At 50.4% G+C, this 25605-nt stretch overlaps 1 protein-coding gene across 2 annotated transcripts; it reads right to left on the reverse strand.

The window, feature by feature from the left end:
• Positions 1-193: 193 nt before the first annotated feature.
• LOC138400107 (MAL-like protein) lies at positions 194-25046 on the reverse strand. 2 transcript variants are annotated; one of them, XM_069494942.1, is made up of 4 exons: positions 24939-25046; positions 4828-4995; positions 2249-2371; positions 194-256 (listed from the first exon to the last, which is right to left on the reverse strand). In XM_069494942.1, the coding sequence occupies exons 1-4, from the start codon at positions 25044-25046 to the stop codon at positions 194-196; spliced, it is 462 nt and encodes a 153-aa protein (XP_069351043.1). The 2 variants fall into 2 exon arrangements, with proteins under 2 accessions (XP_069351043.1, XP_069351044.1); XM_069494943.1 differs by lacking the exon at positions 2249-2371.
• Positions 25047-25605: the final 559 nt, after the last annotated feature.

Consider the following 25605-nt stretch of genomic DNA (forward strand, 5'->3'; position numbering starts at 1 on the left):
TAAAATGTCCAAACAAATATGCCAAAGTGTGGTATCATCGCTCAGACTCAGCCTGCAAAGGTGGTCTGTTAGTGCCACGGATGTCTCCGTGGATCTTCCGTTTGTCATTCAGAAGGCAAATGCTGAAGGCTGCTTTGAGGGGCTGATGATCCGGGCTTCAGAAGGGCGCTTCCCCTGGGCGTGGCCCCCTGCGTCAGTGGTAGTAGACGCTGAAGGCGTGGAGGATGTACATCAGCGTGGTGAGGAAGGCGAAGAACTGGAAGGAGGCGGAGAGTGACCGTGAGGGACAGCCAGCTCTTGCCCACCCCCGGGGCCTTCAGCCCGTGCAGCCCAGGAGGCCACATGCTGTGACCCTGCCTCCGTCCCCTGCCTGGCCTGGGGACAGCAACCACTGGACAATGATGCTGTCCTTCTGGAAAACTTTTCTTTCCAGGGCGTCCCTATGGCCATCCTCCTGTCCTGCCTGACTACTAGGTCTCTGTCTTGTCTGCCCATGTGTCCTCCACCACCTGGCCACGTAGGGACTCACCTCCACGCCTGCCCTGGGCCATCCTCTGCCCCCTCCAGCCCCTGTCTGTGCTTCGCCGGCTCCTGCTGTCCCACTCGTCAGCTTCCTATGAGTGCTAAGACGTCCCTCAAGCTCTCGAGCTCCTGATATTGCCCCACAAGCCTCACAAGCTCTGCGAACCTCCAGATCCTCATCTCTTCCAGCTACCCCAGTCAGACACCTGCGACCTCTCTGACTCCCTTCCACCCGCCTGCTGCGTCCGAAGCCCCCCAGAGCCTGCTGTTTCACTGCCTGCCCAGCTCTTGGGACACCCACTCTCCTTCGTCCTGGCCACCAGCATCCCCCGCCAGCACTTCTCACGGCCTCACTTGTCCACTCCTGCCTGCTCTGCCGCCCCTAATCTGCCCCAGGGGAAAACCCCAGCGTGGTGTCCTGTGTGGAAACCTAGGGTGGCTCTCCTCTTGCTCAGGACAGAGGTTGTCACCCCTAACTCGTCTTCCAGACCCACCAACTGGTCCAGCGCACTCTGCGTGGCTGCCCACGCACACTCTTACCATCATTCATTCCTTCCTTCCGCAGGTATCCCTTAAGCACCTGCTATACTTCAAGAACGACTCTGGCTGTAACAGTGAACAGAACACTCAAAAATCCCTGCCCTAACATTGTCGTGGTAAGAGGCAGAAGACAAGCAAGGTAAACAAGCAGGGCATGCGTAGGTTAGCGGGGATAAGCACCAGGGGAAAATGAGGCAGGAACAGGGAACAGAGAATGGGGGGGGGGGGTGCCAGGGAAGGCCCCAGGTGACAGCGTGTCTGTGTGCCGGGCCAGCAAGGAGGCCAGTGTGGCTGGGGCGGCTGACCAGGGACCAGCGGGAGGAGAGGGCCACTCTTGGGACGGGCTGGGCCATGGAGGGCCTGTGGGCCATTTCTGGGGTTGTGAGTTTAGGAAGCTAATCTAGCTTGATGAGGAGGGAAGGGAGGCAGGCAGGCTGGAAGGCGGCTAAAATATCTTGTGGCCACCACGGAGGGTCACAGTGCTTGCCTGGAACCCCATTCTTACTCTTACTCTAGGACAGCACCCCACATGCATCCCTTCCTCCTGCCGTGGCCACGTGAGCCCTGCAGGAGCTGCCAGATTGACACAGGACTTTCTGGCCACAGCGACTGGTCTGGAGGTGGGCATGGACTCCGCCTTGGTGTCAGAGGACGTTTTTAAGGTAGGATGAAGGAGGAGGTGAGGCCACTGCAGAGGAGAATCGTGCTCCCTGCCACTCGAGGGCACACCCAGGAGGGGAGGAGGGCTGGTGTGCAGGGAGGTCTCCTCCATTCCGCTGGACCACCTGGCTTTGGGGTCCGTCAGCCACCATGCCACCCTGGGGGGCTTCTGCCATTGACATAAAAGGACACTGGAACAGTTCAGCCATAGGCAGTGAGAGCCATCACAGGATTTTCAGTAGGAGAGAGCGACGTGTTCCAATTTATGTTTTGGAAAAAAAATTGTTCGCAGACAGTGTGTCAGGTGTACGAGGGAGCAAGGCAGACTGAGATGGGAGAAGAAGGCGGGAGAGGACCCTGACGTGAGCACACGTGTTTACACGGACACACACGCCCTTCTGCAGCCCCCACGGCTCCTTCAGTGTGAGGGCACAGGGTCGTCTCTCCCAAACACACCAGGCAGAATCAAGCCTCATGCATAAATGCCCTCCAGTGACGGTGGCTGTCGGGGTCCCGGCCCACTCACCGAGGCTGCTGTGTTGATGTAGTAGTGGCTCAGGTTGTCGGACTCAGAAATGATCGTGGCATTTGCTTGTAAGACGGCGGCGCTCATGTACAGGATGGCAGTGGTCCCGTGGTACAGGCTGTCCTGGAAATGCAGAGGAGAGGCCGTGCACGGCCACCATCACTCAGTGAGCCCTTTCTTCTGTGGCTGCACAGCTGGGAAGAGTGAGAACAACAGACAGGCCCAGCCCCCTAACTCCTGCTGTTTTCTGCATGTTTTTAATGAAGTATCAATGTGGCAAACCCCAGCAGATTTATAAGTAGCAATAATAATATCAGTGCCAGCTAGCATTTACTACGTGCTTGTTCTGCGGCATGGTCTGTCCACGCCCTTTCCTCATTTATCCCATTTAATCCTGTCCACTGTGAGGGGGGCACTGTTTATTACCAGCCTTATTGTGAGGCAGTGGAAGCTCAGGGTTAAGGCCAATGGTAAATGGCTCAGACAGGACCTCAGCCCCGGCCCCATTAACTCCACGCCTGTGTTCCCAGCCGTTAGCATCATGAAGACCTACTCTGTGCCGGGCATCGTCCTAACCACACACACGTTATCTCACTGAATTTTCACAGCTAATTTCTCGGGGCAGCTACTGCTGTTATTCCCAGTCTGCAGGTTAGGACACCGAGGCTTGGCCAGCACGTGGTAGAGTGGTAAAGTCAGGCCAATCCGACTCCAGACTTGCATTTTTGAGCCTCTCAGGGAAACTGTGTCACTTCCCATGGTTTCTGTTACCCGAGATCAGCAGGGGTCCGAAATATTATATGGAAAATTCCAGAAATAAGCAATTCATAAGTTTTAAATTGCATTCTGAGTGGGGTGATGAAATACTTCACTGTCCTGCTCTGTCCTGCCCAGGATGTGACTCCTCCGTTTGTCTAGGAGATCAGTGCTGTACCTGCCTCCCCACCCATTAGTCACTTGGTAGCCCTCTCTGGTATCAGATCGACCGTGGCGGGAGAGCAGTGCTTGGGCTTCACTCGTGTATTAATGGGCACTAATAAAGTGTGGTATATGTATACCATGGAGTTCTACTCAGCCACAAGAACAATGGCCATCTAGCACCTCTTGTATTATCCCGGATGGAGCTGGAACCTATTCTAATAAGCGAAGTATCACAAGAATGGAAAACAAGCACCACGTGTACTCACCATCAAATCGGTATTAACTGATCAACACTTGTGTGCATATATAGTAGTAACATTCATCGGGTGTCGGGTGGGTGGGAATGGGGAGCAGGGGATGGGTATATTCACACCTAATGGGTGTGGTGCACACTGTCTGGGGATGGACACGCTTGTAGCTCTGACTAGGGTGGAGCAAAGGCAATATATGTAACCTAATCATTTGTACCCCCATAATATGATGAAATAAAAAAAAAAAAGAAGTGCTTAGGCTTGAGTCACCCTTATTTGACTTAGTAATGGCCCCACAGCGCAAAAGCAGTGATGCTGGCAATTTGAATACGCCACAGAGAAGCCGTACAGTGCTTTCTTTAAGGGAAGGAGAAAGTTCTCCACTTGCTAAGGAAAGAAAAAAACTCTATGTTGAGGTTGCTAAGATCTATGGTAAGAAGGAATCTTTGATCTGTGAAATTGTGAAAAAGAAAAGAAGAAATTTGTGCATAGTATATCTAGGGTTTGGTACTCTTTGCAGTTTCAAGCATCCACTGGAGGTCTTGGAATGAATTCCCTGAGGATAAGGAGGGCCTACTGTATACTGTCTCAGATACACTGAAGGATTATTGTCAACTCTGGATAGGTGTGGTAACAATGGCAGAGAGTTTGCATATTTTTTGGAAACATACTGAAGTGTGTGCAATGGAATAACACGATGTCTGAGGTTTGCTTTAAACTTCCCCCGGGGGAAAAAAAAGCTGGATGAAGCGAGTGTGGTAAAATCTTGATAATGCTGGAGTGTGTCTCGATGGCCACATGAGGGTCTATACTACAGTATTTTGGACTTCTGTATGTGTTTTAAATTGTTTAGTACAGAAAAACTTACAGTGGTTATCAAGACGATGTGACATCATGGAAAAAATTAATGACATCACAATAAATGAAAGCATCTACATCCAAAATTATTTGTTCAGTGTGATTAAAATGTTCATACATTTTGCATAAAATTCATGTGGAATATGGAAGAAAGAGCCTATTAAATATCACAGTGATTGTGACAGAACCTTGAGACTGGAAGTGATTTTTTTTCCTACCAGCATTTTCTTCAATATTGCTCCAGTGATTTTGCCATGGATAAAATGTAGGGGAAACACATCAGAATGTGCTGATTACAGAGCACTGTGTACATTCCTGACGGGGAAGGCAGTGGAGGGGGATACAAAGAAGGGTTTACTGTTGCAGAGAAAGGTTTTCATTTGGGCTTAATAGTAAACATACTAAAATCCAAAGTCTTGGATCCTTGGGTCTAGCCCAGGGAGGGTCTCTGATCCCTGTTCTCTGGTTCTCCCTCTCTGCCCAGAAGGGCCTGTTGTCCTCACACCACCCAGGATATAAGGTTAGGAGAGCCACCCCACTGGTTCTTACCAGAACTCTCCAGGACTCGAATCTTTTATAAAATCCAACCAGGTAAGACAAGAGGAGCATCAAGGAGATGAGGAACGAGGTGAGCGAGACATATATCACCCATCCTTGCAGCAGCGGGCTTGCGACGTGGGTGGCAGCGACCAGGACCCAGACCCAGAACCCAAATACCTGTTGGAGAAAAGCACAAAAGCAGCAGCTTCATTTGCTTGTGTGGGGCCCGTTGCCCTTTGCAGGGCATCTATTCTTCCCTCTGCCTCTGGATAAAAGCTTAAGTGAACTTAGGGGTGGACCAAGAAGGAAATGAGGACGGAAGACTGGCCCCTCTGAGTCACGGTAAAGTCAGGCCCTATTGTTAGAAAATGCAAGGGGTTAACACAGAGGTCGTGAACTGAGGGAATCTCAGCCAAGGTTGGCAGTGTTGGTATGTACAGTTTTAAACAATTCTGATTAAGTCCACAACATTTTTTTTTCTTTTTTTTTTTAGAGATGAGATCTTGCTCTGTTGCTCAGGCTGGTCTCAAACTCCTGGCCTCAAGCGATCCTCCCCTCTCAGCCCCCTAAAGCTGTGGTCCTCAGCCCCGGGACCACAGACCAGTACCTGTCCATGGCCTGTTACGAACTGGGCTGCAGAGCTCTGCTTCTCCCCACCCCGTGGAAAAATTGTCTTCCATGAAACTTAGGAACCAAGTCGCACGGCAGGAGGTGAGTGGTAGGCAAGTGAACGAAGCTTCATCTGTATGTATAGCCACTTCTCATTGCTCACATCACCGTCTGAGCTCCACCTCCTCCCACCCCATGAAACATTGTCTTTCATGAAGCCGATCCCTGGTGTCAAAAAGGTTGGGAATCACTGTCCTAAAGCACTGGGATTATAGGGATGAATCACCATGTCCAGCCAAGTTGCCAACATTTAAAACAGGATATCTCACATGAAAAATCCAGTTTTGGGACATTTCTTTAGAAATCCATGGTTCTGGCCACAGTGTACTCTGCCCAGGCCAGAGTAGGCTGGAAAGAGTTGTGACTATCTCTTCAAAAAGGACCTAAAGGCTGGGCGCGGTGGCTCACGCCTCTAATCCTAGCACTCTGGGAGGCCGAGGCGGAAGGATCGTCAAGGTCAGGAGTTCAAGACCAGCCTGAGCAAGAGCGAGAACCCTGTCTCTACTAAAAATAGAAAGAAATGATCTGGACAGCTAAAAATATATATAGGAAAAAAATTAGTCGGGCATGGTGGTGCATGCCTGTAGTCCCAGCTACTTGGGAGGCTGAGGCAGGAAGATTGCTTGAGCCCAGGAGTTTGAGGTTGCTGTGAGCTAGGCTGATGCCATGGCACTCACTCTAGCCCAGGCAACAGAGCGAGACTCTGTCAAAAAAAAAAAAAAAAAAAAAAAGGACCTAGAGTCCTCAGTGGACCACATCCCCCACCCCACCCTCCAACCTTATGCTATCCTGTCCAGTTATTTGTTATACTCTTGGTGGGGAAGCCAACCCTTTTCCCTGTACATCTCTGTGGGCTCTGTCTTTGTTTTCAGGCTGAGCTTCCACCCATGTTGGTGAGCTCAGGGGAGGACCTAAATGTCCAGTAAATGGGATGTTCAGTTAGACACTTTGAGGAAGAGGGTTGGCGTGACACCAGGTGGTTTTGTTATCAGTTTGTCTCTGACTTTCTGAGTTCCTCTCCTTGCTGGGACCTCCTGAGGATGTCATTGCAGCCCTCCTCGGTTCTCCCTCTCCTCACTCCCATTACATCCGTGCTTTTAAGTACCACACAGGCTGGCGATCTCAGGATCGCCTGCAGCCCATTTGTCTCTGTGACTTTCAGCCCCACGTATCCACCTGCCCACTGGATGTTTCTACCTGCATGTTCCTCTGCAGGAGCTGACCCTGCACTTGCATGACCTCAAGAGTGAATGCCTCATTAGGTTTTGCACCCTAGGCACTTCACTTCCTCACTCCAGTCCTGGTCCTGCCCTTCAAACTCCTCAAATTCAACAGGAACACAATCTGAACCCATTGCCGCTCTCAAATTCCTTCAGAACCCATCCTCTTCAGCCCCTGCAGAGAATGACCCAACGGAGGGAGAGAGAGTTATAGGATTGGGAATGAGTGTACAGAGGCCTCTAAAGATAATGATAATATTCTATTTCTATTTCATACTGGACACACAAGAGTTTATCTTTTATAAAGCAATAAAATAATTTTGAAAAAGAAGAAGAGCTTATTGGACTGTGAAACCACTGGAGATGGGGACAGAGGACCCAAGGATAACTCTGAATTTGTGGTTTGGAGGAATTACACTATCATATTTTAAAACTTTCTGTAAAGTTATGGTAATCAAAAGAGTTGTCAGTACGGTGACTCACATTTCTGCTCGTCTCAGGAGACAACCCATCCCCTTCCCAAGTTCTGTTGCCTTTCCACATACATTTTAGAATCAACTTATCAATATTAATATTTACAATATTAATATACATACACACTGGAATTTTTATTGTGTTAAATCTATAGGTCAACTTGAGGAGAATCAACATCCTTACTATCTTGAATCTTCTAATCCATGAACGTGGTATGTCTCTCCAATTATTAAGGTGTTATTTGACATCTTTTTATCAATGTTTTGTAGTTTTTAGCATACAGTGGCTGTACACATTTTGTTATACTTATTTCTAAGTATTTTATTTTGGGGGAGCTGTTGTAAATAGTATTGCTTTTAAAAAATTCCATTTCCCAATATAATTTATTTTTTATGTGTTGACATTGTATCCTGCAACATGCTAAACTTACTTCTTAGGTCAAGAAGGGTTTTTTTTTGGTGGTTGTTTTTGGTAGATTTCTTGGGATTTTCTATGTATCTTATTAGATTTTAGTTTTAATTTTCATGATTACTAATGAGATAGAGCTTATTTGTATTTGTTAGCCATTAATATTTCCTCTTCTGTGAAATTTTCATTGTTTTTATTGGTTGCAATTTTTTTTTTTTTTTTTTTTTTTTTTTTTTTTTTGAGACAGAGTCTCACCCTGTTGCCCAGGCTAGAGTGAGTGCCGTGGCATCAGCCTAGCTCACAGCAACCTCAAACTCCTGAGCTCAAGCGATCCTCCTGTCTCAGCCTCCCGAGTAGCTGGGACTACAGGCATGTGCCACCATGCCCGGCTAATTTTTTCTATATATATTTTTAGCTGTCCATATAATTTCTTTCTATTTTTAGTAGAGGTGGGGTCTCGCTCTTGCTCAGGCTGGTCTCGAACTCCTGAGCTCAAACGATCCGCCCACCTCGGCCTCCCAGAGTGCTAGGATTACAGGCGTGAGCCACCGCGCCCGGCCATTGGTTGCAATTTTTTAATAGATTTGTCTTTTTCTTATTGATTCATAGGAATTCTTTCTGATAGTGTGGGTTTTATTGGCTGTTAGAAACATTGCAGATATATTCTGCTAGCACATGTCTCACATATTTTATGGTGTCTTTCAATGAACTAAGTCCTTAAATTTAAGGCAGTTGATTATGTCAACCCTTTCCTTTATAGACTGTGCCTTTTATCAAGTTTAAGAAATCCTTCCCTACCCGGAGTCATGAAGATATGCTTGCATCTCAGACTTTCCTTTTAGGATCATTTTCTTTGTTCCTGAAATACAACCTGTAGTAGTCTCTTTAGTGAAGGTCAGTTGGGAGTAGTCAGTTTGATTTGTTAGAAAATGGCCTTAATTTTCCCCTGGCAATTATTTTCTCTCAGTGCTTCTAAGATACATTCCTACTATAGTCTATATATTATTCCATTGTGTTCTGGCTTTCATTATTGCTGTTGAGAGGTCAGCTGTCAGTTGAACTGTTGGTGCTTTGTAGGAATCTGTCTTTATTATCTGGGTGCATTTAGGGTCCTCTCTCTCTTTTTGGTGTTCTGCAGGCTGTGCAATAAGCAATACAATGTGTTGCAATGTGGGTGTCTTTCTATTACTCCTGCTTGGTATTTGTTTTTATATTTAATACCTGAAATTTCCATTAACTTGGTCTTAGTAGCTTGATTCTGCAGGTTGTGGCTTCTGTTAACTTTCATTTCTGTTTGTTTCTTCTTATGTTTAGTGAATTGTGATTGGGAGCTCATGTCGGTGGGGCAGCTCAGTTCTGAATGATGCTATTAGAGACCTTCTAGGCCAAACAATTCCACTCACATTTGTGTGGCTCAGCTGAAAGATATGCAACTTACAGGTTCTGCTTTTGATAATATATCCCAAGCTTTCTGAGACTAGCAGTTATTACCTTATAACTGGCTAAAACATGGACATATATATGTCACCCTGTCCCTTCTGAGGCTTTCACTGCTGTTGTCTTGAAAAGGAAAAGCACTTTGTAATTTACAGAGAATTCATGGGCTCCTTAAGGAGTAAAAAGGAAGAGGAGGGGAAGAACCAGAACAGAAGAGGAAGTTGACCATGAGACAGAGACTCCTGGGCAAGGAGTACACGTACAGTTCTTACAGGGCTGGGAAACACCTCCAGAAGGCTGGTCACCTCTTAAGACACCAGTTCTGGGAGGAAATTCCCGCAGGCCTTAACAATCAATTTCCCGGTGAATTTTGGAAGCCTTAGGCTGGGTCTGAGACTGCTTGTGAGTGAGTCAGTGCTGGGTTGTCCTGAGGAGGGAGTATTAAGGAATGGGAGCCTCTGAGCTGGGCTCCTGCAGGCCAATCTCAGCCACAGGGGCCAATGATGCTGCAGAGAGGTGCTAGGGCTCAGCTTTAAAGTACCTGCCAAGTGTCCTCCTCACCAAGCCATGGGAAATGCATAAAAATGCTGGTACATGGTCAACCCCCAAACAATGCTAGCCATTAGTAGACATGGCATTCAGGACTTAGTGACTGCACCAGAATTTATAAAATTTTAGACACATGTTAGAACTCTGAGAGCAGAGAATGTTCTGTGCCATTCACCACTGTATTCCTGGTGCCAACACAGGGCCTGGAATAAAGTAGGTGGGGAAAGGGGGAGGTCAAGGAACAATTCTTTTGAATGAATTTGTAGTTAATACCATCATCACCTCACATTCACCAGGTACTTTACAGTTTATAAAATGCATTCACTCAGACTGCCTCATCTAGTCCATACAACAATCCTAACTCCCTTAGAAGGACCAGAGAACTGCCACTTGATACCTTCCACTGCTTACTCCCAGCTCATCTATGCCAACAAGGGTGTCTCAGCCCCACTGTGCCAGTCAGCCCCTGCAAAGGGGTCCCTGTCCCCCTCCTGCCATTAGAGGCTGCTCTGGCCAGATGCAGCCATATGCACATTACTTACATTTCCATATTTAACCTTCAGCACAGTCTATGGGGTGGTGCTGTACTAGAGGGGATTGAGACCTGAGGTCACACAGGCAGTGTGTGGTGGGGCCAGACATGGGGTAGGACACTTGCTGGTCTCTCTCCAAACCCAGTTTTCACACCCTAGGGCAGGGGCAGGTAGAGGCTCCTGGGACATACCTGGAAGTCAGCTGAGGTCTGCAGGGGGGAAATTAAAGGACTTGATGAGGACATCATGCCCATGGCCCCAGGGGGCCCATGTGACCTTCTCTCCCTTGGATCCAGCTATGGTTTAGGGATCCCTGTTCCCACCTTTTGACAAGCCAAGGGTCTCTGAGCATTTGGGAATCTACTCAAATTGCACGGGAATCTTTTGAAATGGCTTTAGTGTTGCATAATCAATGTTGCACAGAGAAATTCACTTTGTATTTCCACACCCCTCTACCTTCTAAACAGTAGGAGGGATCTGGGCCAAGGACTAATTCCAGGTGAGTTAAAGCCCGGTAGAGTTTGTTATCTCATTTCTGTCTCAAGCAGTCTAGGTTGGGTTCTTCATAGGTGTGAGAACTTTGACTATTTGTTTTTGCTTTTTTTTTAAACTCATAGTTAGCTTTCCCAAATTTTCCTGGCAGCCTAAACCACTCTCCCATTATAATACTCATTTTGTATTTCCCAAGAGCAGGAAATATTTTTAGATGGTTGGGACTGGCCCTCAAAGTGGAGGAATATTTTATTGCTCCAAATTTACAAATTGTGCATGTGTGTAGTACATTTTCCTTGTTGACTAAAGCTTTCATCAACTCATAAGAAGGGTCTGTGCCCCCTAAATGTTATAATATCTCACCCACTCAGCTTAGACAGTTAGAGAAAATATATTTCAAGCATAACTTTGGCAGGGTCTTTTTATTATAAGCAAACACACATAGTCATGTATACATTTTCCAAAGGGCTGAACTGAAACTTGGAAGGACCTTTTAAGGTAGGATGAAGCTTAATGATAGGTTTTTTTTCACTTACTATTCTCTAGAACACAGAGAAGAGCTTCCTCACATTTAGAAAGTTGGCTAAGAATGGAATATAAGAACTAGAGTAACTACATCTAGACTGGAGTCTGGGAAGACAGGGCTGATTCCAGGTTTGGGGTAGGGAGATTGATCCTGGACGTGTTATTACACCAGATAGTGAGAAAACTTCCAAAGGCTCCTGGGGTCAGGTCAAAAGGACTCAGCAGCCTCCTGCTGGCCAAAGATGGGCCAACTTGAGCCTCAAATAAGGAGAACCACTACAATGGGTTGGAATGCATCAGCTAAGTTGACATCTGTGAGTTCAAAATGATACTTAAAACAAAAACTTCTTTGATCATTTTTGGAGGATGCTTGTTATTTTGAAAACTGCTTCAAAAAGGAAAACAAACAAGTAAAAAATATGGTGTGGGAGTAAAGAGCTTCTAAAATACATGGATACCTGAGCATAATCCTCCAGGCAGCATTCTGAGTCCTGCTACTATTGGAACCCTCTGGGGGGCACTTTGAGAAAGCCCCAAGGTCTGGGTCCAGCCTCAGAAATTCTAATGGAACTGGTGACGGAGGCTGCACTGCCGATAGCTCCCCAGACGGTGTGGGCAGAGCTGAGGAAGCCCCAGCCCATCTCTTTGCTCTTGTGCTAGCCTCCGTAATCTATGCATCATGCAGCCTTGCTCCTCCTGGGTTTGCATCCCAGCGCTGGGTTTGCATCCTAGCTCTGTCTGCTGGGCATGTTATTTAACTCATCTATGCCTTTGTGTGTCCTTGTCCATCAAATAGAGGAGGCGGGGATCTCACTGGCCCCGCTCTCATCTGGTTCTTGTGAGGATTAGATGAGTCTTTCTCTGGCACATGGTGAGTGCTGGGTAATGACCGTTGGCCATGGCAGCCATAACCATTTGCAATGGCACAGAGGACAGGAGGGGATGTTCCATGAGAAAGACCCAGAAAAGGGAATGTCCAAGGCTGGTCTTCCTAAGGGATGGGAAGTTCACTTTTAAAAGGGAGGGGTGGGAGACCAATCAGCTGAGTGGGTGAGATATTATAACATTTAGGGGGCACAGACCCTTCTTATGAGTTGATGAAAGCTTTGGTCAACAAGGAAAATGTACTACACACATGCACAATTTGTAAATTTGGAGACTCACAGACTCCTAATGTTCATATGTAACCCTTAGGTTGAAGTCCATTACCACCTCCAGGTATAATAACCGTGACATCAACTGCTCTATTATTTTGGCAATACTGATCAAAACATTAAATGCATGTACTATTCAACTCATTAATTTCACTTTTTGGAATTCGTCCTACAAATGATGCACATGAACAAAATGACAAATGTACTAAGTTGTTTACTGTAGCCTGTTGATTATAGAAAAAATAGGAAACAATGTAAATATTCATCCAGATGGGCCAGTTAAATCAATTATATCTGCAAAGTGGAACACCTTCAAAAAGAATGAGAAGCTCTTTATATCCCCAAATGGAACAAGACCCAAGAGTTTTAAAAGGCACAGACCAATGTGCCCCGCATGCTAGGATTTATGTAGTAAAAGAAGAGAATGCACATGTGTGTGTCTGTGGATATATGCATTTGTTTGCAGATGAACAGAATATTTCTGGAAGGAGACCCAATTAACCAATCAATCAGCATCTTGGCCTCCAGGGCAGAGAACTGCTTGGCTTGGGGACAGGGTGTTGAATGTAGGACTATGTTCGTGCTGAAACTAATCCAAAATGAGTAACATGTACATTTTATACAAGAAGAAGAAAGAAGCTGGGCAGGACAATGGAGGCGCACTAGCGAATTCTGAACGGGAAGAGACAAGCAGAGAGTCACCTTTTGGGAGGATGGGTCTCTCACCTGGACAGAGCAGCCGGAAGCCCCTCCTGGGCAGGTGCGGGGCTGCGGCAGGGGCCAGGCTGCTGCCTCTCATACACTGAGAGGTTCTGAGGCAGACACTGCCCGAGTGAAGACTCCATGGGAGGGGCGAAGGAGGCGCCAAAAAGATGCATGTTCTCAGATCTGCGTGGCCAGAGCTCCTGGCCAAGGCTGGGAGTTGTGGGTTTGGGGTGAGGCGGACACAGAGCTGAGAACCAGGGAGGAGCACTGGGGCGGGCACCCCGGTGACAGGTTTTTCTGCATAGCTGGGCATTGTTTCAGTGTGGCAGGTTTCATGCACGGCCAACGGCACATTCCTTTTTTTACTTGTTTTAATTTTCATAACACCTTTGCCTCTCCTTCCCTTTCCTGGTACTCAGGTCACCGCAGGCTGTACCACGAAGCCTCAAAAACTTCAGGCTTGGAGGAAAAGGCCCACAGCAGGACAGGTGAGGCCCATGTGGTCAGGGCACCAAGAGAGCTGGGGGCTACTGGTCCCCAAGGGCCCAGGAGGAATGGGCTCCACGTTGGGAACTTGGACACCCTGAAGGCTCCCTCTGACATAGTGATGATGTTTCACGATGAAGAAAACTATTGCCCTTCACATTCAGGCGTGCACAGTGCATGCTGTTTAAGTCTAGGGCCTCTTGGTCGTTAAATATCTCCCCTCTTCTTAAATTTTATTTTTTATTTTTATTTTTAAGTTTTTATAGACAAAGTCTTGCTCTGTCCCCCAGGCTGGAATGCCCATAGTTCACTGTAACCCTGAACTCCTGGTCTCAAGTGATCCATCCTCCCACCTCAGCCTTCCGAGTGGCTGGGACTGCAGGTGCACACCACCACACCTGGCTAATTTAAAAAACATTTTTTTTTTTTTAGAGATGGGGTCTTGCCATGTTGTCCTGGCTGGTCTTGAACTCCTGGCCTCAAGTGATCCTCCTGCCTCAGCCTCCCAAAGTACTGGGATTTGGGTTTATTACCACTATGTCCAGGAACGGCTGTGAAATTGCCAAGAGCATTAATTTTGGGGTTACAAATACATTTTAGCAAGTGGGTGAGTTTGCAAATATGGAATCCAGGACTGATGAGTGTCCACTGTACTTTCAATACTGCAACTACATTCCAGCAAGTTGACAAAACCTCATTTACTCAATTAGGCCCCGGTGCAGGGTATGTTGAACGTTTCCAGGTTTTCCCTGTTGAGTTGACGCTGCAGTAAGTACCTTGTTGCAGAGACAGTTGTTTTCTTTTAAATTGTTTCTCTGGGATAAATTCTCCAACTAGGCTTACTGGTGGGAGGTGTGGGCAGGGAGGGGATGCAGGGGGTGACTTTCCAATATTCTCTAGGCTCATCGCATTCCCTGACTGGGGACACACATGTGACCTGGTCCTGGCCAACAAGACACGAGGGAAAGGTTTCCTGGCGCCTAAGGAGGCACAGGGCATGACAGCACTCTTCCTTGCTCTGGCCATTGCTGTGTGTAGGTGAACTTGGAGCCGTGGAACAGGGGAGAGAAGTGGAAAGAGCCTGGGTCCCTGGGGACACAGCCGAGTGGCTGAAGAAGCAACCCCGAGGGACAGCCTGCTGCGCTCCAGACTCCCAGGACACAGAGTCCCTCTGGTAAGGCCAGCCCAAGCCAGCGATAGCCCTTGTCACAGCACCACTGAGGACCCTGGGATTCAGTCACCCACACCCCATGCCCCCTCTTAGAACACTCCACTGGCTCCCACCACTCCCAGGCCAAACTCAAGCCTCGGCCCTCCCAGGCCCAGCCCATCTGGCCCCGACCCCTCTGTGCCAGGCCCCCCAACACTGGGGCACCCAATGACGGGTGAGACCCACTAGCGGGTTGTGACTCCAATTAGTGGGTTATCAGCCAGCATTAAGAAATTAAGTAGACTTAAATAGAAATCATAGGAGTATATTGTCTATAGGAGAGGGAAATAGTGTTTCCTAAATCTTTCACCGAAACACACCCTGCCCCCCACATGGGGTATACCAAGTTGCAATGAAAATCTTTCTCTTTTTGTGGATCACTGTCAGCATGCAGAAGCCCGTGCTCCAGCACAGCTTCCTTCCTCTGGCCAAGGAGGGGCCCCCACCTGCCCCGCCAGGACAGCTCCCTCCCTCCACAGCAATGCTCGGTGGAACACGCCCCACCGTAGGCTCCAGTGTAGGCCCAGCCCTGCAGCCTGAGGGGCCATGCTGGGGCCTGGGTAGGAGCATGAGCCACAAAGGAAGGCAAAGGGACATGCTGCAGAGAGGGGAGGGTCTCAGGCTGAGTGGGAGGGGCCCCAGAGTGTCCCGTATCTGCAGGACTGGACCTCAGTGTACTGGAGCCAGGGCCTTCCACGTGCATGCTCCTGCCCATGTGCCACGGCTGCAGGCCGGAGGCCCAGCCAGGCCTCACCTGACTGCAGGTCTCTGTGGGCGGCTCAGAGACCCTAGTGCCCATGCAGGTGCTGCTTACAATCCAAAAGGCGGCTCCAATCCTTGTGAAGTTTTGGGGTGGGCATCATTAACTCCTGTGTACAGAGTTGGCCAAGACACCTCCCCTAAGTTACCCAGTGGGGGTGTGGCAGGCCTGAATCCAGGACGCTAAGACAACCCCCAAATGACTAGCACTGTATGCAAGTTCCACACTCCATAGTTCAACCTAGGACACTTCCACACACCACGTCCTGACTCATGGAGGGAGAATTTCCTCTCTCTGTGGCTTTAAGGTTTGCAGGAAATTGCCAGCCCAGTCCCCTCAGGCCTGTCTTGAGGGCCCCTGTCTCATCCGGTCCACGTCCACCCCAGAGCAAGGACTGGCTACAGCTGCTCCTCGCAGAACAGGTCATATAAGGGGGTACTTGGTACCTGTAAGTGCTCTCAGGCCCGGGCCAGCAGCAGGCCCAGGAGAATCAACACATGAGGCTTCCTGAGGCTGGATGTGGTGGCTCACGCCTATGATCCTAGCACCCTGGGAGGCCGAAGCAAGGGGATCACTTGAGGCCAGGAGTTCGAGATCAGCCTGGGTGACACAGTGAGACCCTCTCTCTACAAAAAGTAAAAAAAAAAATTATCCAGGCATGGTGGCATGCACCTATAGTCCTAGCTACATGGGAGGCTGAGGCAGGAGGAGTGCTTGAGCCCAGGAGTTTGAGGCTGTGGTGAGTTGTTATCACGCCACTGCACTCCAGCCTGGGTGACAGAGTGAGACCCTGTCTCTATTTAAAAAAGAAAATTTGGCTGGGTTCGGTGGCTCATGCCTGTAATCCTAACACTCTGGGAGGCCGAGGTAGGAGGATCACTTGAGCCCAGGAGTTCCAGGCTTCGAGGCTGCAGTGAGCTATAATGATGCCACTGTACTTTATCCAGGGTGACAGAGTGAGACTCTGTCTCAAAAAAAAACAAAAAAACAAAAAAAAAAAACCAAGGAAACATGAGGCTTCCTGAGCCTCCCTTGGGCGTGTGCACCAGGAGGCAGGAAGCGCAGCCTGGGAGGGCCCCTGAGTCAGGGCTGAGTCCCCCCTGCTGCTTCCTCCTCCCAGGGCGGCGCCTGCCCATTCAGACCAACTGCCCTGGCTTTTTGGCTTTTTATTGCCTAAACAGCACAGATTTACAATGTCATAAAATAATCCAAGTATATTCTTCCCCATCCAAAGCCTAAAGGGCTTTGCCTTCTTGTCTCTTAAAAGCAAAAAAACAAGCCAAACTCTGAGGGTTTTGGAGGAAATTTTTTTTCTTTACCCCCCACCGACCTGTGTACCTTGGAAAAGTTAGAAAGTGCAGAAGAGACGTAAAGCCCCAGGGCAAAGGTGTCCTGCCCCAGTGGCTTCATGGAGAGTGGCTTCCCCACTCGCCAGGCCTCTCGCCCTGGACTTCCCTTTCTCATTCTCCCTCTTTGGCGCCCATTACATTGACTAACTTCATGTTCCTTCACGTGTCCCCGGGAAGTCACCAGATGAGCCCTGGACTACAGCTCAGGGGAGGGCCCCACACCCTCCTCCTTCCCCTAGGAACCCACAGACATTTTGTGACTAGCGACCTTGTTCCTACCCTTGGTTAGGTACGGGGTCATGTAGTCCTGGTTGATTGCCTGCCTGGCTCTCCCCGGCCCACCCCATTCCCATCTATGACCAGACTCTGCAGAGCGGGGACCAGACCAACGTCACCTCCTCCAGTAAGCCACCCTTGACTACCAAGCCTCCCAGCACACCTCCCTTTCTGGTCCCTCTCCACTTTCGTTGTCTCTCTTTGCTGCCTCCTGCCTGGATCCTGAGCTCCTGGAGGGAGGACTTCGTTCTGAGGTCTCTGCGTCCCCATGTACAGCACGGAGCATGGCACAAAACAGTGCTAGGTACATGTTGCCCACCCACTTGAGAAGGGAGAAGGCGGACACACCACTCACTAGCTGCTTAGTCTCCTGGGCCTGGGCCTGACGCCCACGAAGGTGGCCCAGCCACAGACTGGAGTGTCTGCCAGGAGCCTGGACCAAATGGAGACAAACGCCCATTTATTTCGTCCCCACCCATTTCCTGCTCCATCACCTCCCAGGCCCTAGACTAGGATCCTCCAAGTCGGGAGCAGTCTTCCCTCAGGATTCCCCAGGGAGGCTTTCCCCACCTCCCTGACTCTTCCCAACCCCACCCTGCCCCCCTCAGCATCCTGGAACCCCTTCACCGCCCTGGCACATGGGATGGACTACACGAAAATGCGTTGTCGGAGAGCACGATGTTCAAATAAATACACTCGCCCTCCCAGCACACCTCTCCCAGCATCACTGGACAGGGCGTGTCCAGATGGGCATGCGTGTGCGTGTGCGTGTGCATATGTGCGTGTGCGCCTGTACATGTGAACAGTGCTCAGGCGGAAAAGCAAAGCTCAGAGAATCCGGCTGAGGCAAAGGGCTGAGAGGGGCGTCTTTGAATAGTTCTGAAGACCCTGGAGTCCCAGCCCCAGGATGTCTGGCCCTGTGGAGGGGGCCAGCTCCAGGAGGTGGGCAGTGGTGCCTCAGGGAGCTGGTGCTGTGGGACTTGGGCACAAGCCAGCCCTGCTCCCACGGGGTCGGCGTGTGGGCCCTGGGCAGCCGACCATTCAGGCCGAGATGGGGAAGACCTTACCAGGTGGTGACTGAGGGACAGGCTGGTCTCTCCAGGAGGTGAGGGGGTTTTTGTGAGGAGCTGGCCGGCAGGCATGGGGTGTGGCAGGGGCTGGTGAGAGATGGGGCCGAGTGACAGGAGGGCAAAGTCCGGTGCCTTCCCTCTGGCCTACTTTCTGCCACTACCAATCTGGACAGCAGTCTAGAAACCTCCCCTGACTCCACAGATCTGCCCTGCCCAGGGGAAAGTTCTCCAAGGAAAAAGCTCCTGGGAATGGCAGAAAGCAGCAGCGAGTGCTTAGGCGAGCACGTCTTCCTGGTGAAACTCCTTATCTGGGGCTCGCCTCGGGTCCAGTGGGTCAGAACACACTGGCCGCTCCCTGCTGCCTCCACAGGGCACCCGGCTGATTCCTGCAGAGCATCTGCTGCTTATGTGACCGCCTCCTGGGAGCTGACCTTCTGGCAGTGTGCTTGGTCATCTGTCTTGGCTGACCTGGGAGAGGCCACCGGTGTAGGGAAAGGTGCCTGTGATCTGGCTGGACGGTCAGGGAAAGACCAGCGCTGGAAGTTCCGACGCGGGCAGAAGCGGGACATGGATGCCTGGCTGAGCCGGTCAGTTCCAAGTGGCCCAAGCCTCCCATCCCCTGCTGGGATGTGGGCTCCCTCAGCAGCAGATCTGGCAGCACTTGGAGGGAGACTGGAATGTTAGGGGAGGAGGGAGGGCTTCTTGCTGCCTTTGCCAGGTCTTGCCACGGTTTCTGCAGCAGCCTCAGCGGCTGGCTCCACTCCCAGGGTCCCTGTGCCCCCTTCTTTGGGAGACCACTGTCTCATAGCACCCCTCCTCAAAGGTCTGGGCAGTGCTTCATTTAAAGTCTGAGCATCAGCCCCACTTTCCTCTTGTTCCCCCGACTCTGGGGGTGGCAGCAGGTGTTTCCTGTGCTCATTATTCTCTGGTTGCTTCAGCACCTCCTTCTGTCCGTTCAGCCTTCCCATGACTGTGTCAGCAAGTCCCTATATTGAATCCCCTCTGTGTGAGATACCTATGGTGGTTTCTGTTTCCTACCAGACCCTGACCAACACAGCACCATTTATTGGTCTCCTTGGTGGTTCTCCATCTCCCCCATTGGACGGCACACTGCATAAGGCAGGGGCTATGTCTGTCTTGTTCATTGTTATATCCCCAGAACAGGTGCTCACTCAATACTGGCCAAATGGGTTTTAAGTGGGGCAGTGTTTTCTGCTTTCCTTATACCCTGAATTTATATATTTATTAACCTCCCGATCCTACGCAGTCCTAGTCCAAACAAGCAAACATCTCACCCTTCAATCCAAACCCTTCAAGAACGTCCAGCTCCTCCTTGAGTCAGTTTGCCCTGACGACCATGCTGGCTCCTGGGGCCTGGGGAGCTGTGGCTGTTCACCTCCTCCTTTCTTCCATGTCTGGTCTTGGGGTGCTCTCCGTATGGTCAGTGTGTGCTAGTTGTGTCACTCCTTTAAAACTGGGGCCCATGACGTAGCTTATCCCCTCAGTTACCTTCTTATTCTCGTACCCCTTAAGAGTAGAGCATGGGGAAAGAGCAGTAGTAGCATCTCAATAAACACTGTTGACTTGCAATTGAAATTTGCTCACAAGAGACATGCACTTTCTAGTTAGAGGTCCAGATGATCACTGGCAATAAAGTGGCATGGGATGACATTTCTGGAGCACTTGCTCATGGCAGGCTGACACTTGCTGTGACTGTCCTTATTCCAACCCCACAGCTGTCTATGGGGTCACTGTTTCTCTTTATTGTTACTCTTTCTATTTATTCTTTCCATTCTTGAGGAAATCGAGGCTCAGAGTGGTTAAGTAACCTGCCCAGGGTCTCACAGCAACTACGAAGCCGAGCCAGGCTTTAGGCCCATCCTGACTGACTCTTATTTTACTGAACCTGATGCACCAGGGTCTCCCAGAATGGAGCCTGGGCCTGGCTCAGAGAAGCCACGGTGGCCCCAGGTGACTGCCGAGAGGATCACACCTACCCATCCATATAGCCGCTCCAGTCTCCTCTCCCTGGAGGCCTCGCTCTTCTCAGCCTGAGGCCTTCCCATCCCCCCCACCCCGTTCTCCCTCCTCCTCTTGTGCCTTCCAGGGGACACCCCAGCATTATTCCCATGGGACCCAGTGGTACCCTGAGCTCAGAGAGTGGTGGCTCCCAAGTCCTGCAGGAGAACAGAAGGGAAGGACAGCGTCCTGCAGGTGCCAGGGCCAAGGTCGGGAAGAGGCTACTGGGAGGCGAGGCGGGAGTGGACGGAGGGGCCGACACGACACAGGCAGCGGTGTGAGAGGCAAATGCTGAGGGAACATGGGGAGACTGGGGACTTGCTGCTCCCAGAAGGACGTATGGAGGCTGACAGGGGGCAGAGGAAAGCAAGGGAGAGGACTCCTTTTGGAAAAGTCACCTTCTAAGGAAATGATACGAGGAAAGCGACGGTACCTTTCCTAAGCCCAGGTCTAAGATGAGCCCAGTTCCTTCTCCCAGCCCGGCCTAGTCACTTTTAGTCCACACAGAGTTGGCCCTAGAGGGCCCCTGTGCCTGGCTTCAGTAAGTTTCAGACAGGCTCTTAAACATTAAAAGAAGCAGGTTGAAATTAAGGTGGAACCGGGGATCTGGGCAAGACAAGAAGATGAATTTCCTAAGCTGGAAGAACCTGGAATGAACGTCTAAGGGGATCAGAGTATTTCCTCCTGACCAACATGCAGCCAAGTCAAGAAGTTGAAAGGAAAACATCAGACAGGGTGTCTGAATGGTCTCCCCTTTTAACTAGCCGAGTCTCCAACAATCTTCTTAGCTGTTTCTTTGTAATTAGTCAAAAATCTATGTCAACTAGTGACAAGGTTGAAAGTTAAAAGACTTTCTTGTACTCTTACTCATAAAGTATTTCCCCGGTCATAGTCACCTGTGAGCTCTCAGCTTCCTCATTTCAGCTGGTAAAAAAAGCTGATGTGTCAACTTGCACAACTCAAGGAGAGCCGCACGCCCAAGGCTCAGCCGGGTGCTGGCCCCAACAGCACCCACACTCGCCCACTGCGTGAAGGAGAGAGGGGATGAATGGAGGTCTCTTCTCATCTTAAAACCCATCGGTTCAAAGGTTCCTCACACTTGGAAACTACATTTTGAAATTAGCATTGTTTTTAAATAAGAAATCCAAATTCACCAGTAAGCTGAATAAAATATGAATTTTAATGCTAAAGTCTCAAACGTTCTGAATATTGCTGGTGGGAACGTAAAAGGCAAAACCTATTTTCCGGCACTCTGGAAAACACCTTGTCAGTTTTTCAATAAAAAATAAATGATACCACCCACAACCACACTTGGGCGTTTTCCCCAGAGAGGTGAAAATTACATCCACACAAAACCTGTACCTTAATGTTCTTAGCAGCTTTATTATTTGGAACAGCCCAGAACTGGAAACAACCTATTGTTTTTCAGTGGGTGAATGGTCACACAAACTACAGCCAACCCACAGCATGGACACTACTTAGCAACAAGCAGCGACTATCGATACAGGCCACGACTGGGATGGGTCTCCAGAGCATTATGCTGAGGGGAAGAAGCCGGTCTCCAAAAGTCACATACTGGATGATTCAATTGATGTATGTAACTTTCTCAAAATAACAACATTATAGTGATGATGGAGGTGGTGGTTTTCAGGGGTTTGCTCAGGAGGGGGCACTTCAAAGGGGTAGCACGAGGGACCTTTTTGTGGCGAGGGACAGCTCTGTCCTTTGATATGGTGGTGATTATCCGAATCTCCATGTGTGGGAAGGTGGCCCGGAAGTAGAGGCACCTGGTGCCCATGGCAGCTGCCGGGTTTGATGTTGCTCTATAGTTAGGAAACAGGCAGCCACTGGGGACAGCTCGGGGAAGGGTACAGGAGACCTCTCTGAGCTATCTTTGCAACTTTCTATGAATCTATAATTACTGTAAAATGAAAAGTTAAAAATGTGAATTTTAATGTCAAAGGCTTGAAAATAAACTATCTTAGGCAAAGATCTGTAAGAGCAGGCTGCCGGGGAGCAGAGGTGATGGAGAAAGTGTAGACCCCCATGGGGTCTGGGCCATCCCGGTCTGTCATCATCTGGAAATGCCGAGGAGCCAGAGTCGCCCGCTGGAGTGGCATGGGGCCTTAAGGACAGCTGACGGGAGGAGGCTCATTTCAGCCCTGGTCTGATTCTGCTCTCCTGGCATTTTTGGTCCCTGGTTCACCTGGGAATGTCCTCAGCGCAGGCCTGCTCTGGGCTTCTCAGTCAGTGCGTCATGAACAGTGGCTGGAGGGAAATGTCTGCCCTGGGCAGCCCCCTATGGATGGCATGGGAACCTGGATTACTGGGTTTCACTTTCTCTGACTCTCTTCGCTGGCCTGAGCTTCTGGTTTTACAAGCTGCTCTCTGGACTTGTGTCCTTAGAAAGACATAGGCCTGTCTGTGACCCCCTGGGCCCCGAGACAGAACCTGCCCACCTGCCACCCAAGGCCTGGCACTCTGTGGTCAGCCCCAGGGGTGGCAGCGGCTGTGTGCCCAGGAGCCCCAGGCCAGAGAGACGGGCCTGTACGAGGCCATTCTGCACCTGCCTCTCCAGCCCAGATGTCTTCTGCTCACTGAGATCAGAACCGCCCACCTGCCTCGACATTCTCTCCTCTCCCCTCACCCTGGGTGGAAGGCACACATGATTCTAGATGCCCTGCTAGGAAGCCTCATTTAAGGGAAAAGCAGGTGCAGAATAACCCCATTAAATATATACATGTACATATATGAATATATGCATATCTATGGATTATATTTATTTCTGGACTAAGTTTTCGACAATGAATAGGCTTACTTGTGAATTAAAAAGAAATTAAGTTGTAATGAGGAAATATCAGACAAGGCCAAATGGAGGGACATTGTACAAGATAACTGATCAGTACCCTTCAAAAATGTCAAGACAAAGACTGAGAAATTGTCCCAGATTAAAGGGGATGAGGAGATATGACAACTAAACACACTGTGGGACCCTGGCCTGGATCCTGGACCAGAAAAGCAACATTAGTGGCGGAATCAGCAAACTGTGAACAAGGCTGACAGAATAGTTGATAGCATAGAATCAGGTTGATTTCCTGATTTCAGGTGTTGTACCTTGGAAGATGTGGACATTAGGGGAAATTGAGTGAGTACTTAGAACTTTCTATACTATTATTGCAGCTTTACTGTACTTCTAAAATTATATAAAAATACAAATAAATGAAGAAAATTGAACCAACAACAATATCCCCACCCCCTAAAACACTCAGGGTCCAGAGCCCGGCATAAGCATGCACTTTACTTGTCCAGGAATTCCACTGGCAGGAGCAGGGTTGGGGCACAGGACGACCCTCTCACGACTCTCCCCCTGGGTCTGTTCCTGGTTCTGGAAGGGCCACCCCTCCAGCCTCCTGCCAGTCGTTCTCTCCTGCCCCCCAGCCTGGAAATGCGTCCTTTGAGGTCCAACTCCCAGGGACGGGCCTGGCCCCCTCCCTGCCCTGCAGAGGTGAGATGGTCTGTCCTTGCTGGTGCCATGGTCTCATGGAGCAGGAATGCGTGAGAGTCTCTCTCCAGCAACAGGAAAGCACTGAAGACAGCGCATGCCACAGCGGCTTGCATGACTGACACGGAGCACAGGCTCAATAAAAAGAGTTGGAGCCAGTCACGACCCATGTGGCTGTTCCAAGGTGAGGGACACACCCAGGTCCTGGCACAGAGAACTCATGAGAGCACTACAATGTCATCAGTCTGGCAGGATGCCCACGCTCGTCCCCTGGGGTGGCAGCCCTGGCAGAAACCTGCCTTGGGTGGGGTTTCAGCCGGAGCCACCCAAATGCTGGGCTCACCTAGCCTGGCTTCCCTTTCTGGTTGACATCAATAGTCGTCCTTTAACCGGTTTGCCTAAAAGTCACTAAATCCGGTCCAACCTTCCAAGCAGATGAGGAGAGTGAGAAGGGCTAGTCACGTCCAAGCGAAAGGTAGATCCACTCTCTCTCTTCCTCCCTGCCCCGGGGCAACACTGCCAAATTCAGGACAGGTAAGAAAATATCACTCACAAGCTAGATATTTCAGAAGGTGTTCGAAAAACAAAACACACTTCTGTGCCCGGAATTGGTCCGCAGCCTTCAGTGTTGCCCTCTGTGAAAAGGGTGTGAGGACAGCCGGCCCACGGGGGACTTGCGTTGGGGGGATCCCTGCATCACTGTACAGGCACAGCTCTGCAGCCGGGCGGAGGTGCCCCAGACAGTGACACAGTGACAGCGCTCGTTTGTAACCAGGACACCCCGCATGACGGTTTCATGGCAGATGTTGCCATAAGCTACCGAGTGTGGGGACCCCACATAAGTCAAGGTTCAAAGTCAGCCGACAGGACAATGAAGAAAATACTGAACGACCTCCTCTCAGGAGGAAAGTCAGAGTCGTCCCCTCTGCCCCTTTACAGAGGCACAAATGGTTGGAGAAACGGAACAGTGAAAGTCCGTTTCCAACATCTTCCCGGGGATCCCGGTATTGCAGCCACTGCTCCCGCGCCTGCTAGAACCAGGTGGCCTGCCGGGCTCCCCCGCACGGTGGGTCCTGTTTTGGAGGAAGCCCACCCACCCTGCGTGGGAGCGCACAGAGCGGGGTCAGGCCGGCTGCCCCGCGACAGCGCCGGTGCGGAGCCCAGCGGGAGACGCGCGACCGCGACCGCGACCGCAGCGGCCGCCTCGGTCCCCCTGCCCCGAGGGCAGCGGCCGCCCCGGCTGGCTCCCGCCCCTCGGCACTCCGCAGGTGGCCGCACTCACCAGCTCCGGCAGGAAGAAGGCGTAGGGGATGGTGATGAACAGAGCGACCCCCGAGGGCGCGGCGTCGGGAGTGGTGTAGGTGGTGGCGGGCGGGTCGCGGGAGGCCATGCTCGCTGCCCTGCTCGGCGCCCCTGGCTCGCAGCAGCTCGCCTGCGCCCGCAGCCTGTCAAATATCACCTCCTGCCCGACACACCCATCGGACGTCGCCTGGGAGGGGAAAAATGTTCCAGCCGAGCAGGTCCTTCCACTCGCCGCAGCCAACAGATCCTCAGTGAACCGCTGAGCGGCATCAGACGGGCTCTGTCCTGCCAGCGGGGACAGGGCTGGGACAGGAGGCGGGCAAAGTCCCTTTCTAGACCTCTCTTTCTGGGGATTTTTTTACTCTTGGAGCAAATTACTCCCGCAGATGCCAGCTACAGCCCCTTCCTGCTCCACCCCTGTGCCCAGAGTACAGGCTAAGGCTGTTCTGCCGTGACAGACGTTTACTGAGCACCTACTATGAACCGAGCCTTCTGCAGACAATCTTGGTGCTTCTGACAGCCTATGTGTGGCTGTTTTACCCTTTTCCAAGTAAGGAGACTGAGAATCAGTGAGGTCAAGTCAAGGTCACAGAGCTGGTCACTAGCAATGCTGGGTCTTCTCTCTTGCCTGGCTCCCTCATTCTCCC

This window comes from Eulemur rufifrons, chromosome 19 (assembly GCF_041146395.1).
Source record: "Eulemur rufifrons isolate Redbay chromosome 19, OSU_ERuf_1, whole genome shotgun sequence".
Taxonomy (NCBI): domain Eukaryota; kingdom Metazoa; phylum Chordata; class Mammalia; order Primates; family Lemuridae; genus Eulemur; species Eulemur rufifrons.